At 47.1% G+C, this 19,921-nt stretch overlaps 1 protein-coding gene across 1 annotated transcript; it reads right to left on the bottom strand.

Annotated features, from left to right (window-relative positions):
- Positions 1-282: 282 nt before the first annotated feature.
- Positions 283-19,573, bottom strand: LOC121365158 (cryptochrome DASH-like). Its single transcript, XM_041489138.1, has 14 exons — positions 19,508-19,573; positions 19,225-19,397; positions 18,052-18,145; positions 17,629-17,759; positions 16,491-16,639; positions 15,040-15,128; positions 12,598-12,671; positions 10,921-11,010; positions 8,643-8,722; positions 7,310-7,369; positions 6,149-6,306; positions 3,200-3,319; positions 2,067-2,243; positions 283-871 (listed from the first exon to the last, which is right to left on the bottom strand). Exons 1-14 carry the CDS (start codon positions 19,571-19,573, stop codon positions 776-778), a joined length of 1,557 nt encoding a protein of 518 aa, XP_041345072.1. The 3' UTR covers positions 283-775.
- Between the last annotated feature and the right edge of the window lie 348 nt (positions 19,574-19,921).

Below are 19,921 nucleotides of genomic sequence, written 5' to 3'. Positions count from 1 at the left end.
CCAGAGCATTCAGAGATTTTACTATATTGCTGTTATTCTTTACAGAACAGGCCCAGTGGATCTCTAGTAGCAATAAATCCAGAACCACGTCCCATCTTTGGTGGTCCAAGTGTTCAGATCTGGGCTCCCCTCAGATGACAGTGCTCCATGACAACACAAATATGGCCACCTCCAAATTTCCAAACTCTTCAGCAAGCACAACATTATGCATAAAAATAAAATCCTAAAACTGGTTAGGGATCCATTTCAGGTTGTTTTGGATGCCGAGTACAAAACACAATTCTTGGCTATGAACTGAAAATTTTTCAGTTTCCAGGATGGTACGAAAAACAAAGGGTACTGCAAAGAAATTTTCAGGAGGAACACACTGCTTCTCCAAAATACTTCAGGAGACACAGTAAAAGAACATGCTCTGCAATCTCTATCTGTGGAGCTCTGTGGAAATGAGGAAGATAAAATATTCCAAAAGCAAAACTTTTAATTGCACAACAATTGGTAGGTTTAAAACTTTTTGAAATTAAAAATAAGCATAAGAAGTGTCAGTTCTGACTGAAAACACTTGCCACATAAACCACTGGCTCCAGATAGTAAGGAGAGGTGCTAACACACACCCTCCAAACACCCACATCCAGCGAGTGTCCCTGGGAACACCAAGCAGGCAGATCCCATGTTATTTTTATTGTGACAAACCTGTATCTTTGGCTTGTTGAAGGTGATTAACCATTATCCAGGCACCCTCAGCAGCAAAACCTCCTGCTGAGCATTCCTTCATCCTTCAGCAAGCATCTTTCTTGCGAGAGAAGTAAAAATCTATCCCTCTGTCCTTGTGCTGCGCTGGCCCCCTCCTGCCCCTGGGATGGGGACTTCCTGCCTGTGGCAAATGACAAGGAACAGTGAGATATTTACTGATGCTGCAGAGTGGATTTGGTCACAAAGCAGTGCTGGCATCCAGGAGAATGTGCACATGGAACTTCTGTCACCCAAGTTCACTCAGAAAGGCAGGAAAGCCTGACAGGCACTGCTCTAGGCTGGGATTTAGGAAACCAGGGTTTCTGGTAAGGTGAGCTGGGAAAGTTGATCAAAATTGAACTTTTGCCTGATGGAGAAGCTTTTTGGCTTCAAGTTTCATCACTGCCTCAAACTGGTGTCTCACTAAAGTGCTCCTGCAGAGTCCTTTCTCTCATCCCAGGAGGTTACTAATCCAGGCCCTCCAACAGCATGGGTGAAGCAGAAGGCTTTGCTTCCACAAACTTTCCACTTATGGCAAAGGAATCTGGCCTAAAAATTTGGTACTGCACCTTGGGATTAAAACCTGAAATGGGGGAGTGCTTCATTCTTCACTGACTTGGTGCAATCCCTAAATTTGAGCCTGCACAAAGTATCCTCACTCAGGAGGAGGCAGGGTAGATGCATGGGGGAAAGGCAAAATGCTGAACACTCTTATGATACACAACCCTTGGTTACATCGATTTCCTTCCATACCCACGTCCTCCAAGAACAGCGTCCCAGGCAGCAGATAAAAGCCTTGACATTTTGCAGGATCAAGAATTCATTCTGCCCCCATTCTAAAGGGAAGATACACTCAAAAAGCAAAGTGTAAGGAGCAGTCCCCATATTTACAGGTCTTGCTGACTCCAGTTTGGATGCACTCAAGCAGGAAGTTGGTTGTTTTTACTTCCACCTCCTGAACAGAAAGGACACTGGGTTGTTTCTCCTCTGTCCACCTGCATTGGGGGGTGGTCACACCAGTGAAGGTCCTGGAGAAACCCCATCCCTCTGGTGGGGCTGCCAGGGCATGGAAGGATGCTCAGAAGGACATGCTGTGGCTAAGCCCTGCTGACTATACAAGGGACAGAGAAGCAGCAAAAATTTACATCCTTCACCACAGCGGGTAGGACAGACAGCTAAATAATTCTGGCTGCACAGTCCCTGCTGTGATGTGAGTTTTTAAACAAAAAGTTGTTTAAAAACAACTTTTTTTCCCTTTACACCTGAGAAAGAAGAGCAGAACTCACAGAGCGGCCCCTGGAGCCCTCCCACCCCATCCCAGCCCTCCCAGTACTCACAGGCCTCTGGTGGATGTGTCGGCTCCACTCTGGGGCTGTCACCACTGGCTGTGGGTAGGTCTCACCCAGAGTTACTCCTGCCTGGGAGAGAGCAGCACTGCTCAGTGCCCAGGGGGTGTGGATGTCTGCTCCCTTTATGCCCTGCAGTTCTGGCAGCCACAGCCGGACATAATCCCCCTGCAAACAGAACCAATGGACAGGATCCATTCAGTGACAATCTCTAAGTGCTTCCCAGCAAGGCTCTTTCTCACTGGGAAAGAGAGAAGCCAGATTTCCAGAGGTAGAAAAGCTGGTGCTGTACAACATCAGTTACCTCTAACAAGCCTTAGCCCCTTTTGCTAAATCCTCAGAATTAGTGCCTAAAGAGACCTGGATGCTGGAGCTCTTCTCCCATGCTCACACTGCAGGCAGAGAAGGGAGGCAGAGGTGCATTTTCAGCACTGTTCACCTGTCCTGTTTAAGACATCCTGAAATGAAGTCACCCCCAAGAAGTTTGCTGTGACTGAAGGAAAATGGGATGGCTAGCTCAGCTGCACACTCTTGTGTTCCTGAATCTCTCCTATTATCTCTACTGTTGTGTCCTCCACTAAGACTAATTTCTGATTTCTTGTTAAATCCTGCCAGCTACAGTGCCAAAGGCAACAGCACAGCTTGATGTGAAGCTAAGGAATAGTGGAAACAGGTAATGCAGTTTGTGAATACTGGCTAAGCACATGGAAAGGGCAATTTATCTGCAATTTCAGAGAGGACAGTCAGAGTCACAGGTTTAATCTACTCTTCAGCACCTCTCAAAGAATGGTTCTGTCTCTCATGTAACTCCTGAGTTCTCCAAGCTGCTCTGTGCTCAGGGAAGCATGTGTGTGAGGTACTGATGGGATGTGGCTGTGACTCAGAAGAAATGGTGATGAAACACTTAGCACACTGACCAGGGAGGGTGTGGGGACATCCCTGGAGACAGCAGGAGGTTGTTAAATTACATTGTCCAGTGCACACCAAGGAACCTGCCCAACTGCTGGCCAGGAGACACAAGAACTGGTTTTGTATCCACACAGCACATTGATCTCCTCTACTCCCTAAAACACCACATGTCCTTCCCTGAACTCATCCCTGTAAAACAGCCACACAAGACTTACATTCCCATCGTAATCCAGGCCTTGTTTGATCATGTTAAACTTCCTGTTCTCCCGTGGGTCGTTGCCAATGCCAGCGCTGTATAACCAGTTCCCATAATTGCTACAAACATCATAATCCACCTTGAGAACAGAGGGAGAAAACTGTCAGAAGTAGCTGGGCTGGCCCTTTGACAATCTTCTCATCCATCCTTTAGCTCAGGGGGAAATTTCCTTGAGTGGGATTCACTCCAGCCAGACTGGGGTGGTCAGAGCCCCCCCATGCTGGTACAGGCATGTGGCTCAGGAAAGGACCTGCATGGCTGCTTTTTAGTCTGGGATCAGCCTCCCAGACTACTTCACATCATGATCCTTAGGTCAGAAAACAGATAAAAGTCCAACCAAAGTCTTTCTCAGTTTCCTTCCTTTTCAAGGAAAATCCTTCTCCTTCTGCCATCATTTGGCAGACTTCACAAGTAGCCCTAGCATTTGAATGCTCATATTCCAAAAGAAATTACTCAAATACGAGAGAAAACTTTTTCTGACCAGTTACCCAGACACCACACATTGCAAATCATCTCTGCTGATCCTACTAGGCAGTTTGGAGAGAAGTCTAACTCAGACTGTGCAGACAAACCACACAGTGTATATGAGGATGCAAACAATACAAACACTGCAGTTTTCTCCCATTGTCAAGTTATTCCTTCTCCAAACAAATAAAAACTCTCAAGGATGCTTATATAAAATGGAGCAGGGCTTTTGGAACAAGCACAATTGAGAGCAGAAAATGATCCCATTTGAGTGCTCTTCAGCTGGGCAGGGTGGCTTAAATCCAACCCCAGAAGTTTTCCAGTTGTAGGACAATTCAAACTCTGCTCAGGAGAGGAATGGAAGCAATAGCAAGGAGGGTTTGGGATCTCTGAGCATTCCTAGGGATGTCTGTGCTGCAAAAGCAGCAGCTGTGACAGAAAGAGATGGTTCAGTGTCGTTTTCTTCTCCCTTTACTGCAGCCACAGCAGTAACCAGTCCACAGAGAGATATTTCCAAGATCTCAGCCACTCCTTGGAGTGAGGAGTTCAATGCTCCAGGATGGCAGAAGGCTCAAGGAACAGGGTCTGTCAAGCTGCCCTTTCTCTGCAGAGCCAGTGAGTGCTGGGGTCAGGGTGAGCAGCAGCCAGCTCTGATCCCTGTGCACCAGGCTTCCCCTTCCCAGCTCACTTCCTCCAGCTGGTGAGATAAGGAGGGAAGAAAGATGCCATTGGAGGCCTGATTGTGTGATTAACACGCAGGAAAGCATGTGTGGGAGGTGAGGGCAAATCCAAGGGGGCCTGGAGGAGGCAGGCTCATTTCCCCCTCAGCCTTGCCCCTTCCTGGCATTCTCTTCTGTTTGTTTCTCTGCCTCTCCTTGGGGCCTGACCCTGGGAATGAAATCAATGAAGCCAGAGCTGAGATATTCTCAGTTCAGGACACCAGTGGTCTCTGGCCTTTCCCCTGGCTCCACCAGGTTGCAGAGAGCTTATGCCTCAGTTTCCCTGCCTGTCTGGTGTGGATGGCACACACAAACACTTGGTGGGCCTTTGCTGGCAGTATTGGAGATGAAACAGGCATTGCTTTCCTTTTTTCAGAGGCAAGTGAGACCAGTTTCAGTTCTGTACTGGCCTCCACCCTTCAACAGCCATGTCTTCCCCACCAAGATGATGTCTCCTGTGTGCTGCTCTGGGGATGCCACCAGAGCTGTGTGACACAAGATGAGACTGAGGGGCACAAGGATCAGCCTGTGCCACACCAACCAACAGTGGCCATCAGCATCTGGGGATTCCCTTGGTGAAAGGGCCAGTGCAGTGTGCTAAATTCTGCTTCAGCAAGGCTGGTATTCATGTCCTTAGGAATAAATGTAGATAACAAGGCAGCATCTTTCTAGTGTGAGACCTTCCAGATCTTCCTCACTTTTAGAACAGGACACACTTGTGGAAGGCTCTTGCTCTTATCTGGAAAAGCATCACAGCATAGAGCTCCCCAAACCCCTTTCTGGAGGATCCTGACATCCTGCACCGTGTTGTTGTCCAAACTCATTGCTGCTCACAGCATTGGCATGGGAGAGCACCCAGATCTTCCTCCTGCAGCCAAAGCCATGTCAGAGTCCAGCTCCAAGGAAGTTAAAAAAAATAACATTAACAAAAAAGCTCTTTTAATTGCAGATATTGGCAAGGCAACTGGGCTTTCTCTGCCCATCCAGCACTCTGAGTGAGTGGAAAGTTTTCTGATTGCCAGTTGCCTCCTGTATCCCACAGATAAGACCTTTAATGTGAGGCTGATGTGAGTATTTGGCCTTTTTCAGTCAGTACCATGAGAATCCATGGGGGCTGAGGTCAGAAAAGTGACCCAGCTATTTAACTGAGCTTACACAGCTGCTGATTGATATATGAGAGGAATTGGTGCTCCAGTTGGCAGGGAGGCCTGTAACAGCCCAGAATGAAGAAGGATGCCTCCAGCCAGGGTGGAGCTCTGTGGAAGCTGATCCAGCCATTGTCCCTACTTGCCTGTGCTTGACTAGCTGGCTTCCCAGTCCACAGCCATCAATGCATAGACAGTGTGCCAGCACACACTTCTTTTTATGTTCTATTTCTGGGCTGCCCTCCTCCCCACCCTCTGGGGTGAGCAAATCAGAGCATTGTTAGCATAATTCATGTTTGAAAGTTTTGTCAAGTGCAACAGATCTCTGGCTAAAACCCTGCACAGAGGATCAAAGCTTACTGCAAACTTCCTAGCTGCATCTTTGTTGGTGGCAGCTCCACTGTGGCAAAACTCCTTTTACTTATGTGAGCTTTGGGAAGCTCACACCCTGCAAAATCTATCTACAGATCTTGTATCAGCCTGAAAATTACTGATCATCACCTGTACCCTTTTCTTATAAATCAGGGCTGTCCTCCTGCCTGCCATTAAACTCCAGGTACACAAAGAGCCCAGTCTTACCAGCAGGTATTCAAACCATTCTGCCCCCATCCTCCAGTCCAGCCCCAGGTCCTTGGTGAGGAAGCTGGCGACGTTCTGCCGCCCTCTGTTCGACATGAAGCCTGTGGCACTCAGCTCCCTCATGTTGGCATCCACAAAAGGAACCCCAGTTTTGCCCTCTGCAGAGACAAAACACAGCATTGGGATATCAGGATGCTTTTGGGCACTCATAAACCAACCTGTGGTCATGTATGCACAGCCATTTCCAAGACAGTGCCAGTGCACAGCGGCAGGGAGAGATTTCAGTGTGGTTTAGCTGGAGTGCAGCCACTAAGATCCACTGGAAATTAAATTGGATATCATACTGAAAATTAAGCTGGGGAGAAGCTTTGGCAAGAAGGAAAAAAAATACAGAAAAATCTCAGACTGGAAAAATAATCAGGTTGGTTGCAGGGATTTTTGCAGAGTAAAATAAATATGCAGACAATAGTGAGATGGGCCAAGAACAGAAAGATTCTTAACAGTGACTAACAGAGTGATGTACTGGACAAATCCCCCAGGGTTAGTACCTGAAAAGCAGAGTTTGTCTGTTGTTAAGGAAAAGATTTATTGTGCCTGGATGATTTATTTTATCCTGTGTGCAAATGGGTGCACATGGCATTAACACGAGAAAAGAGGTGTGTATTGCACTGATTCTAACACTTTAATCTGTTAGTCCCTCCAAGTTTTGATATATTATGCTTGCTATTCATGTTACAACAACAAACTTGTAACACCTAAAGAAAAGGCTGTGGGATTAAAAAACATGTGATTTAGTCTGAATCTGTTGTAACCTTGTAACCAAAAGCAAACAGAACCAAACAAAGCAGGCATGGCAAGCTAATATTGATAAGAAGGGCTGGTCAGCCTCTGTGTGACTAAACACAAGGGGCCAGCAGGTCACAAGCACTCCCTCCTGGCCAGGAAAATCTACTTGCAGTGCACCTCACAAAGCAGGGTAAGCCTGTGCTGTGGGAAGGGAAGCCACACACATTCATACCCTGGTGATGCCAGTTTACATGCCAGCCCTGGCCATGCTGGAGCTCCCCTGCACAGACCCGAGTCAGTGTTGGGACACGTGTGAGCCCCAACAGACAGGTGGAGAACAAAGCACAGCCAGCCAAACCTGCTGCTTCCACTGACCTTTCCAACAGCTGAAGAGCTGAAGGTCCTTTTTCCAGGGGATCTCTTTACTTTGAAGCCCTGTGGAGGAAAATAATGACCTGCTGATGAAGAAATACTGACACAGGCAGTTACTCAGACCACAACACAGCCAGGGGAGCTTGGTGGACACAAGACGTGAGGGCGAAGCTCAGCCTCTCAGTGCCATTACAAACAAACCAAGTTTAGAGATGATCCATTCCTCCCCTCAAGTGTTGCAAAGGGGTGTCTTTTGCCCACAGAGGGTGCTCAAACCCTAATGGATATTGTCTATTTGTTTTGCTGATGTTTGCCTTTTTTTTTCCTTTTTTAATTAAAAATGACTCAGACCTCACAAGTGGATGGAGATGTGCTCTGGCCCACGCTGGTATTTTCTTTTTCAGCTTTACTCCAGGACAAAGTTTATGTGAAGTCTGCTTCTGTAGCAGGTACCACACCCAGAATTGCCTGGCAGAAGCCCTGGGTAACACTTTGCCTCTGCAAACGTGATAGGAACAGATGAGGGGGATGATTTCACGTTTGCAGGATCCAGTGGCAATTACAGCCTTCTGTGCAATGGAGCAGAGGCAGCAGGGACAACTCAGTTCTAGCTACAAATATTCAAGATCAGGCCCACCACTGGCATCCAATGCCATCAGAACAGCCACACAGGCCGGGTAGATGTGACACAGGCCCTAAAGGAGACGTGTCCCTCTGCAGCCACAGCTGGATGCCAGGCAGGCTGCCCTGGAGCATCTAAGCCAGTGCTGCATCCCCTGCAGCGCAGCTCACCCAGCACAGGCATGACCTGCAGGGTCTCTGACACATGGACTGGGTATTTTCTGTTGCACTGAGTGCTCAGACCATTTCACATGCATATGACATTTCACATTTGACAGCCCCTGTCACTGGGGCTGGAGCTGAATCTCATTCTGATTCCTATGTAGTGCAATATTTGGTTTCTTGGGATTCACCCTGTTGGGTCAGTTCCTGCTCTGTCCCAGGTCCTCTGGAGAACTAAGGCAAGCCTGAAGCCTGGATTCTGCTGAAAAGTGAAATGGCTCTGGAAACAGCATCTTCACTCTCCTTGTGCTGCTGTTTCCCACAGACATGTGTCAAAAATACTCCCTGCACCTAATCAGATTTGGGGATCAGCATCCAGCACCGTGGTGCTGAGGCACTTCTGTGCTAACAGAGTTCCCAGCAGCATCCCAGGGTGGTGACACAAGCACCATGAGAAGAACATTTGTACAATTTAATGCAAACAGCCTCTTCTCTTACTTTCCCTGCTGTAAGAGAGTACCTGTGCCCCCTAAACATGGTGATCCATACACACCTCTTAATGAGAAAATCCTTCTGCCGTACTTCAGGGCCACAAACCGAAAGTAATCCCTCCACAGCAGTTCAAACAGAACCCTGAAACACAAAAGCCATCTCAGTATTTCACTGAGGCTCAGATATGATAACTGAACAAGGATTTTGCTTCCATACAACCCACCATTAACACGGTGAAGTTTATTCACAATGAGCAATTCCAGGGACCTTTCCCCGTGACACCAGTTCTTTCCCCAAGCCTGCTTACCTGGCTTACAGGGAAAGCAAACTCTGCATGAATCACTTGGGAAGCTTTCCTTAGCTCACAGGCAGAGCAGAGATTCAGGAAACATGTTCCTCTCCCATCCCTGCTGGGATGTAATTCTCCCCAGAGCAGGGTGAGGGCCTGATTGAGCTTCACACTTCCGCAGGAACGAGCACATCAGCACATTCCTGAGAGCTTTGTGGTGATTTATTTGTGTTGATTTAAGCAACTACCTCTGCAAGGGACTCTAAGACACCTTTCAAAACTGGTTTACAGTGCTCCAACCCATTAGATCAGGTGCTAGGCCCACGGAAAAAAAAGGACAGTTTTATATAAAAACTTTTATATAAAAGAGCTTCTTATAAAATGATGGCACATCAGCCTCAGAAACCTGCTTCAGCTCTATGCCATATGGGAAGCACTCTGCTCAGCTGATTTTTAGGCTGACAGGATCCTTCTGGATAATCTGGTTACAGAACAGAATCACAGAATTAGGGAATCAGTTAGGTTGGAAAAGACCTCTGAAACCATTCAGGCCCATTTATGACCAAACACCACGATGTCAACCAGACCATGGTATCAAGTCCAATCTTTCCTTAAAAACCTTCAGGAACAGTGACTCCACCACCTCCCCAGAAAATCCACTCCCATGTCTAATCACCCTTTCAGTGAAGAAATTCCTAATGTCCAACCTGAACAGGACACTGTCCAAATCCTAAAAAGCAGCGTCATAACACTGAGGTTCAATGAGTCCCTCATGTGCAGCCACCATGACCTGCACTTCATTGTATAACTGACTTCCTGGGAGCTTGACAGCTTCATTTTTATAATTATTGAACACTTTAAAATGCTAAAATCACCATGGCATGCCAGCTGCCAGCAGGCTGGCTGACTGTTAGATGGAAAACAGGAGTATGTTCATTTCTTGAAATCTTTCCTCTCCTAACTGTCTTTGAAATACAAAAAAAAAAAAACCAAAAAACCAAAAAACCAAAAAAAACCAAAACAAACAAACAAACAAAAAAACAAAACAAAACAACAAAAAAAAACCAAACAACCAAACATACACTTCATAGATGTTGATATTTTATCTGTCATTTGAATTTTAATGAAACTGAGCATTTTGGCCAGAACGGTTGGCAGTGTTCTGCCTGTTCCTCACCAACCACTGTGCTGTTTGACATGTTGCAAATGTAACAGACCAAAATTAATATTTAGTTCTAGAGTTTACACGGACATTATGGTTTGGGATTTTTCCCATCCAGGTCTAGTGTTAGGCCAGGCTCTAACATGACCCTGTTTCTCTATCAAAGCTCCAGGTTCTGATTCACAGTGTCTGGGCAGAGCTGAAAAAGTTCAAGGCCAGCCCAGGGATGGATAAACTGAGAGGTGAGGAAGAGCATGGGTGACAAGATGGGATGCATTAAACCCAGTTCCTAGTGCCCTCTTCCCCTCTGCTCCGACGTGGTGGTCATGGCCAGGTAGCTGAGGCATTAAACCCAGTTCCTAGTGCCCTCTTCCCCTCTGCTCCGACGTGGTGGCCTGGCCAGGTAGCTGAGCAAACACAGGGCCACTTGCTGCACATGTGGCCATGGGACCTTCAAACACCATCAGATTTACACAAATCACACAGTCACTGAGACCTTTTGGGCTCTTATTCTCAGTCTGAGAAACCCTTTGGCTTTTATTTGTAACTTATTCCTCCTTCTCATTTAGCCCATAAGACTACAGAGATGGATGGTGCTGATTTGCTGAGATTGTTTTCAAAAATAATGAGCCACGGTTTCCAGCAATAATAATGACAACTGGTATTCATAATCTTTACTTACAAAGTGCCTAAAGCCCCTGGGTGTCAAAGACAGACTAATAAATCTGTACTGAAAGAGAACTACAGTGCAACCCACAAGAACCAGCCAGCAGGCACAGGAAAAACAAACATTAATTACAAAGAGAGTTAACAAATCACTCTCCTGTGCATGAAATACCAGGTTCCTTTTCAGAGAAAATAAGCCATGCTGATGGTGGAAAGACATACCAGTATGTGCTCTGATTTGCTGTTCTCTCTCTCTCATACTTCTGGATCTGCTCATAGATGTATCGAGGTGAGATGCAGCCCAGTGCCAGCCTGAAAGCAGAGGAATGATGTCCTGAATGCCACTTAGGACTGACAGCTTGATGCCAGCTCAGAGGGAGGAGAGGGGCAGTTTTGTGTCTAGAGTTGTTGTTTAAAAGTTTTGTTCATCTTCCAGTTCTGCCTCTGACTTCCTAAATGGCTTTAGTCAAGTTGTAGCTTCTCTGCAACTCTTCAAGAGAGAGAATTCTCTTCCAAGAATCAAGATCCTCTCCTTCCTGGGGTATGACTGTTGCAGGAGTCTCCAAGCTATAGAGATAAATAATTTTACTCAAGTTTGACAAGTTTTGTCTAAATGATTTAACAAATCCAACGGCACACCCAGAAAAGAATCTCAAATGTCATCCTCTGCATCACATGTTCTATCTGCCCTTTTACCACAAACCTCCTTGTCCTATGCCCAGGGCTCCTTTTCCTGCAGAACCTCAGTGGCTCCTTTGAGCAACCACAGAAGGGAAGTGACTGCTGAAAATCTGAGCCTTGGCAGGAAAACTAGGGAATCAAACCCTGCTCTGGCATTTCAACCTGCTGGGCTCCTTCCATTTGTTCCAAATCAGTGCTGTTTCAAGTCAGGAAAGAACTTGCACACTCCAACCCCATCATACAGGGTGATAAAGAACAGCTTTGACCTTGCTTTTCCTAGAAATGCATTTTACTGCCATTTCCACTACAGCTTGTGGAAACGTTGGATATTCTAATGAATTGTGGAAAACAAAAAGAAAGGCTTTGAAGAGTTTTTCCTTAATTGCTGACCAGCTCTAAAGGCCAGTATGAGATGGGAATGACTGGCTGCAACCTGAACTGCTCTGATTATGTGACAGAGGAACATTTTGGGGTAGACAGATCAGAACTGTTTGCTCTGAGCAAATGGCCAGCTTGGAAAAACTCAAGTGGAGACCACAAATAACAAACTTCCAAAGAGCCAGCAGTCCTGGGATCCCGAAGTGCCACCAGATGGAGCCATCCACTGCAATCATCACAGCACAAAGCTCGCTGGAAACAAGAAATCTCAACCTATAACAGCCTCTGAAATTTGGTTCTCATTGCAATTATGTTGGGAGAGTCCAGATGCTCTCAGCTTAGGCTGAACTGGGTTCTGCTGCTGCTTCAGTTCCAGTCTGGCATTAACTCTGCCTCTTCCAGCAGCAGGGAATAAAGCCCTTAATTAAAAATCAAAATATCTACCTGCACAAAAGATCCTTTCCTACAGGAATAATCAGAAGTGCCTCTTCACCCTGCAGAATGGCAGTGAGGTGGAGTGACTTGCCCCAGACTAATCAGGAAACCAAGATTAGGCTGAAGCTGTGTTGCCTCCCTGCCTTTCCCTTCCCACACAAAGCAGCACGAAGCCAAAGGCAAATGGTGAGTCCCTCCTGCTCCCTGTCCACACTGTGCTCCCAGCACAAACTCACTGCAGCAGTTCCAGGGAAGTGCAGCCTCAGAGCTGCTCTACCACAATAAAAAAGGCCAAAGGAACCACATCTAGACCCCTACCCATGCCCAGCAGCACTCAGCAGACAGGCAACACCTGTTTGGGATGGAAGCAGAAAAGGATTTTCCAGTCTCAACAAAAATCTTTACCACGGTGCGAATTTCGTGGAGTAATCCATTCCCACCAGCCCATTCCGAGTCTCCTTGTAAGAAGCAACCAGGTTCTGTGACAGCAAAAGAACAAAAAGGTTTCAATACTTTACAAGCAACCTGCTAAATGTTCTTTCCTTCTGGAGCCAGAGTAACCTGGCAGGGCTGGGCTCCCTCTCATGGCTGCCTGCAAGGATTGCACAGCTGCCGAATTCCTGCCCTCAGCACACAGGCATGAATCAGGCCAGCAGTCTTCATTATAGCTCTGGGATGTGTGTCACAAGCTGTGCTCCCTGCTTCAGCCTACAGCATGTTTCTATCTACAAGATCTGTGCACCTGGCTGTGCTGCTCCCTGCCCATCCCCATCTGATTCTGGATCAAAAACCCACTCAAAAGCACCAGTGGATCTGGCAGCCTTGTGCCTGCTTGTTTGGGGGTTATAGAACCAGTGTGAGTGTTACTGTTAAAATAAAAAGGTTTTATTTTTTGTATTTTCTACGTTATATGCCCTTAATAAAGTGTAATTTCAAGTCATTAACTACATTACAATAATTTACTACATTTATTGGTGCAAAACAATTAGTGTTAATATAATCAGTAAAATTTACAGAAATTTAATAAACCACATATACACATCTACTTATACACATAGTTACATAGCTTACAAAAATTTTTATGTATCTTTTCTAATCTATTCTCATGCTAACAACCTTGTGTTCTTTGCTATAGATACACTTGAAAATCATCAATTGTTATTCCTTCTATTAACTCAACTTACAGACCAACTATCAAACCCCTCCATATGTGACAGCCCCCAACACTCAGCTGCAGGAATCCTGACCACTGTTGTTTCTGCGTCCCACACATTTACAGCAGGAGGCAGATCTTCCATGCTCTGAGCATTCCACGGACAATGCAGAGGACATAGGGAAGACCAATCTCTCCTTGACCACCTCCACTGCACAGGTTACAATTGCTGTAGCTCACTGGGGGAGACAGTATTTGCATCACAAAAAAAGAAGGAATAGGTTTTCCAGCTCTGATTATATTAATGCTTGACCAAGAGCAAAAGCTACGAACACTCCTACTCATTTTGGTTGGGATGGAGTTAATTTTCTCCATTGCAGCTAATCTGGGGTTGTTTTGGATTTGTGCTGAAAACAGTGCAGAGAGCACACCAATGTTTTCCTTACTGCTGAGCAGAGCTCACACAGCCTCAAGGCCTTTTCTGCTTCTCTCACCACCCCACCCTGAGTAGGCTGGGGGTGCACAAGGATTTGGAAGAGGACACAGCTGGGACAGCTGACCCCAGTTGACCCAAGGGGTATTCTAGACCAAATGATGTCATGCTCAGCATATAAAGCTGGAAGTCAGGATGTGTGGAGTGATGCCATTTGTATTCCCAAGTAACTGTAATGGAGCCCTGCTTTCCTGGGAATGGCTAAACACCTGCCCACTGGTGGGAAGAATTAAATGAATCCTTACCTTGCTTTGCCTCTGCAAGCAGCTTTTGCTTTCCCTATTAAATGGTCTTTAACTCAACACGTGACTTTTCTCACTTTAATCCTTCTGAATCTCTCCTCCATCTCACTGGCAGGAACTGAGGGAGCAGCTGCTGTAGGGCTGAGCTGCCTTATGGGGTTAAACCAGGACAATGCTCCCCAAAAGCAAAGGAATGCAGGAATTTGGGAAACACAGCTGAAAGGATGCCCTGGGGGCTGTCCCAGTGAGGCACTGGGAACGCCACACTTTTAACCCATCTCAGCTGGAGAGGTGCTCCCTTCTTTATCCAGAAAACTGCTTGGGGTCTGATGCTGTTGGAAATCAGCCCATGTACCTTTGATATGGCAAATTTAAGACAGTTCCTCAAACTAGACCAGAAAGAAGTTCAAAAACTGACAAAATGGTGGCAGCAGGAGCTTCACTCCACCAAAGCAAGGAAACAAATAGTAGCTGTCATTATTGGCTGCAAGATTTTAAACAAGACTACAGAAATTTCCTACTATTTATAACTGCAGGCAGAACTTGGGTCAGCTGTTCCTCACCCCAGCTGCAATTCCAGTCCTTCAGGCCACTTTTCACTCCTCCAAAACAGAGGAACTACATAGCTGATGATGTGGGACACGAGCACAGAAGGAGCAAATCAAGGTAAAGCAGCTAAAAAATTTTGTCCCAAGTCCCAGAAGTTAATGGAAAAAAATACTTCAGAGAGATGGCCAGTAAACTAGGTTCCTAAGTATTTGGCTTACATTCCCCAGTCCCAGATGACTTCTTGGTTTAGCTGGTCTCTCTAAAAAACTGAAATAATGCTAATTCCCTCTTTCATGAAGCTTTATACAGGAGCTAAGGAAATATTATTAGGAAGTGAAATTGCAGCCTCACCCACTTGCACAGCCATGTGTACAAGGGGGAGGATGTAGGGAAGGAAATGTAAGAGTTACCGTGTCCCAAAAATAATATTGCAGCCTCATTAAAGCCTGGGTCTCTCCTCCACTGCATGGGAAGGCCGTTCTGGGATCAGCCACGGGATCTGCCACAGAAAACACCAACACCCTGTTAGCCCCTGGGAAAGCATCTCAAAGGCAGGGAGCTTAAAATCTAGGGATGCTCAGCAGTGGGGATGTCTGCTTTGGGGGCATAAAAGATTGTGTGGTTTTCCTTTAAAATAAGGGTCATATCAAACATATTAAAAATCACTAAGCATTGTATTTGCAGGGATGCCCTGAGGAAGGCAGGAATGATGCATCTGACTCCATGTTCTCAGAAAGCTAATTTATTACTTTATAATACTGTATTATATTAAAGAATACTATGCTATACTATACTAAAGAATACAGAAAGGATACTTACAGAAGGCTAAAAAGATAATAATGCAAACTCATGGTTCTTTCCAGAGTCTCGACACAGCTCGGCCATAATTGGCCAGAGTCAAAACAACTCACACCAGAATCCAGTGAAACAATCTCCAAACACATTCCACATGAGCAAAAAACAGGAGAAGCAAATGAGATAAGAATTGTTTTCCTTTTCTCTGAGGCTTCTCAGCTTTCCAGGAGAAAAATCCTGGGCTAAGGGATTTTTTCAGAGAATGTGAATGCCACAACTAAGGATGTTTCCTGCACAGGTGCAGGGTAGGAAATTCCCATACAAGGATTTTACCTGCATTTGCAGAGCGAGTGAACTGAGGCTTAATGACAGTTTGAAGGGCAACCACTGCCTCTGTGTTTTGGTTTTCAGCAAGAGACATGTCAAAGAATCACAGAATAGTTTGGGTTGGAGGGGACATTAAAGATCATCCAGCTCCAATCTCCTGCCATGGACAGGGACACGTTCCACTATCCCAAGTTGCTCAAAGCCCCACTCATCCTGGCCTTGAACACTTCCAGGGATGGTACATCCACAGCTTCTCTGGGCAACCTGTGCCAGGGCCTCACCACCCCCACAGGAAAGAATTTCTTCCTCACATCTAATCTAAGTCTACTCTCTTTTAATTTGAAGACAAATATCTGCCTAACCCTGCAACTAAAGACAGATGCTTCTACAGCACCTCCCAGACTGAAAGGGCCATGATAATCCAATCATCCTTAGGGATTACATTTCATGTGTCTCTCAGGCACTAGTTGCCTCTGCATTTTTACAGAAAGATCTGTTTTTTTCTGTGACAGAATATAATACGCACTGCAAGATGTTTGGTTTCTATTAACCATCAAAGCTCAAGTGCAGCCACTACAGGTACCTGACTCAGCCTGGCTGAACATCTGGGAATCTGGAGCAGCAGGAAATCATTCACTTTGTAAACCACATTTTTGAAAACAGACCTAAGCAGGATATTTTAAAGAGCAGAATCTAAGAAGGATTTCATTAGAGCAACTTCCAAATTAAGTTTCCTCACCCTTCTGCCCGAAATCCTCCATTGTAGGGATAGTCCCTTCTTGCAGCCCTGGAGCCAGGGGTTTTAGCAGATCTGCCATCCGCAGCGTTGGCCGGACCCTGGCCCCGGATTCCAGCGCTTTTCGGAAGTGGGTGTAGACATCAGGCAACCTGCAGAGATGGGAGCAGCCAGCTCACTGCCCTGGCTCCCCCACACACCACACACCCCTGCCTCAGGAGCAGGATTAGCATTCCAGGCTGTCCTCTCACGTTTGTGATGCCCCTTTGAACACTGCCAGGCACAACAGGGGCAGATGCCCCCGGGGATAACAGCCATCAGAAGCTCAGCCCTTCACCCAATTTCTTTCTGCTTCTGATGCAAACACTTTTCAGTTTAAGGTGTGCCCTGGTGGGGAAATCCATGAGAGCCAGATTTATCTTACCTAACTTCTGATTAACACAGCTGATGTCAGTGTAAAAATCTACATCCTCCTGGTGCCTTTTCAGTCAAAGGAGAAAAACAGGCATTTTCATGGCCCAACTTGTCTGCCCTTATTATATACATTTTCTACAGAATACCATGAATCACTCAACTCCATCAACCACACTTCAGGTGACTACTGAGGGAACAGTGAAGAGTACACACACCAAGGAGGGGTTGGAAGTAAATCATCTCTTAGGTCCCTTCCAATCCAAACCATTTAATGGTTCTATAAAGTTGCTTCAGGTGAAGTTTAGATTGGATATTAGGAAAGGTTGCTTCACAGAAAGGGTGGTCAGGCTGGAACAAGCTGTCCAGGGAAGGGGTCACTGTCCCTGGAGGATTTAAAAGATGTGCAGATGTGGCATTGAAGGACATGGTTTACTGGTGAGCGTGGCTTAGTTAATGGTTTGATCTGATGATCTTAGAGGTCTTTTTCAGCCCCTTAATGAATGGTCAAACACATACCTTGGCTTTATGCATGCAGAAGTATAAATGCTATCAGTGCAGAGGGCTGAACGTGCACACCCCGTTGTGTGCCTGAACACGACAGCACTGTCCCATAAAAGCACAAACAAATGGACTATAGATCCTTTCCCTGTGGGACCAGAGGACTGGAAGCTCTCCTGAGTGAGAAACAAATGGGACAGTGGAGGGGTGATAGCACAGAGCAGCCCACCTGTCAATAGGCCTGAAGGGAAGGTCATCCCGATGATACAGCGTGGAGCCCCAAAACGTCTGAACCTTCACCCCGTGCTGCCTACACACCTGGCACAGCTCCTTCTCCACATCCAGCTCCTCCTGCGTGGCCTAGGGAGAACAAAAGAGCCAGGCCAGGGCTCCAACATGCAGCTCCCACATGCACAAAGACCCTGGTCTTGCCCTCCTCGTGCTTCTCCACATCACCTTCCTTCCTCTGCCCCATCGAGGACTCCCACGCAGGGAATCCCCATCCCAGGAACTACCCAGTTCCCCCAGGGTAACACCTCCACAGCCAAGAAAGGCTCACAACACACAGGATCTGCATCACCACTTGCTTGTGGAAGAAACTTTCACAGCATGATTTTATCTTTTAACTGTGTCACTGGAGTATTTCCCTTACCTCTTCATGGAAAACCACAGCAGTGACAGAGCCCAGCTGAGTAATCAGATCACAGACCACATCTTCCGGCTTCCCCTTCCTCACAACCAGGGTACTAAAATACAAAATACTGGCCTGAAATAGGTTTGATGTTATTGTTACTTATGTGCACAAGAGACCATCATCCCAGCCCAGGCATGCACTTGTGCCCTAGTTTTCTATGGAGCCCAAACAGTGTGTGGGGGCAGACAGACAGGATTTGACCAGCCTGCATTTTTTAGGAGCCCCTGAACAGAGTTTGTAAGCCTCTGGGGCTTAGTTTATGTCAAACACATTTCTGCCACTCTGGATGCCTTAGAAAGCATGACTGGGCACAAAGCCAGGCTGTTACCTAAAAGTGAATCTGTTTATCCTCACACACTATAGAGATTCAAGGGCTGGCTGATCCACCTTGTCCAAGTTTGGCAGAGAGGTTGTCCCATCCCTGGAAATATTCAAGGTCAGAATGAACCTGATCTGGCTGACGATGTCTCCTGCTCATTGCAGGGGGACTGGACTAGATAGTCCTTAAAGTTCCCTTCCAACCCAAACTATTCTATGACTCCATGATCTTTTGTTCTGCAAAGCCAGATATTATCTGGTAGTGGATTATTCAGGCCCTGGTCTAACCCAATTATGGTTCTAAAGGCATCATAAGCAAGGATATGGGAGTCTAGAGACTGGTTTAGGGGGACAGGGCATAAGGAAATGTTACTCTCCAGTCTCAGAAGCCAGGCTCCATGTTGGTCTGTCTCAAGCCAACTTCCAGGGAAAATTCTCTAGGGACAAGGAAGGCTCCTGGCTACAGTGGCTACTGTAACTGCCCACATCTCAAAATTCTGCTGTTCATGTTTCCCACTGTCAGCACTCTGGGCAAAGCACTCAAAGCTGACACTCATCATCTCAGAGGTACCTGAGAAACCAGGCACAGAGCCTGGATGGCTCTTTGTCCATCCAGGACAGGTGACCACAGCAGAGGCTACACACGGGACCCTATTGTATCTAACAGAAGGGCTGTGGCTCTCTGAAATATCTCTGAAATCAGCCACCACCAGAGCCCAGAGCACATGATCTGAGTCACAGCACAGGTATGTGCTGAAAGAGAGTAGGAAAATAGAAATGTGTCTGTTATTTGCACGGTGCTTCCTCAACTACCTTCCTTTTTTCTTGAGCGTTTCCCTCAGATCCTTCACACTTTCCAGCAAGAACCTGAGCCTGTGGGGCCCCGTCTTGGGCAAGCTGTAGCAGTGGGTGCCCAGGTAGTGCCGCGGGTCGAAGCAGTAGAGGGGAATCACGAAATCCGCGTTCTGCTGAGCCCAGTGGAGCACCTGGAAACACAGAGCGGCCCGTGAGAGCTGCCGGGGCGGGATGCAGGAGAATCCCTGCCCATCCTGCCCAACAGCAGGGCTGCTCCTGCAGCAGCCGAGCCGCTCCCTACCTGGTTGTCGTGGGCGCGCAGGTCGCAGCGCAGCAGGCAGATGGCCGTGCCCGCTGTCCTCGACATGCTCCCTCCTGTTTGGCCTCTCTCCCCTCTCCCGGACCGGCTCTGTGCCCCTCTGCCCGGCCTTCATCCCGCCCCCCGGGGAGGAGCCGTCCTGCTCCCATCCCCGTGTCCGCCCCCAGCGCATCCCGTGGGACGGGCGAGGCGAGTTCGGCGCGGCGCAGGATGCCTCCCAGCCCCGAGCTGCCAATGCCGGCTGCTTTGACAGTGCTAAATGCCTCCTGAAAACAGACACCAGGAGCCTGGGCTGGTGACTTTTGCGGCACGTCCCGTCCCGCGTCCCCGGAGGGCAGCGGCACCGCGGCGAGGTCGCTCCCCTCGGTCTGCGGTGCCCCGGTGTCTCAGCAGAGC

This window comes from Pyrgilauda ruficollis, unplaced genomic scaffold (assembly GCF_017590135.1).
Source record: "Pyrgilauda ruficollis isolate IOZ18807 unplaced genomic scaffold, ASM1759013v1 scaffold12, whole genome shotgun sequence".
In the NCBI taxonomy this organism is placed as follows: domain Eukaryota; kingdom Metazoa; phylum Chordata; class Aves; order Passeriformes; family Passeridae; genus Pyrgilauda; species Pyrgilauda ruficollis.
This window is presented reverse-complemented; position numbering and strand designations above follow the sequence as displayed.

What these genes read in the sequence shown, in the direction of transcription:
- LOC121365158 (XM_041489138.1), bottom strand. Translation starts at nt 19,573, where the DNA reads ATGTCGAGGACAGCGGGCACGGCCATCTGCCTGCTGCGCTGCGACCTG. An exon ending in ACGCTCAAGAAAAAAGGAAG is followed by an intron (nt 18,146 to 19,224) that starts GTAGTTGAGGAA and finishes TTTGTATTTTAG; the next exon opens with TACCCTGGTTGTGAGGAAGG. An exon ending in GACACATCCACCAGAGGCCT is followed by an intron (nt 872 to 2,066) that starts GTGAGTACTGGG and finishes CATTTGCCACAG; the next exon opens with GCAGGAAGTCCCCATCCCAG.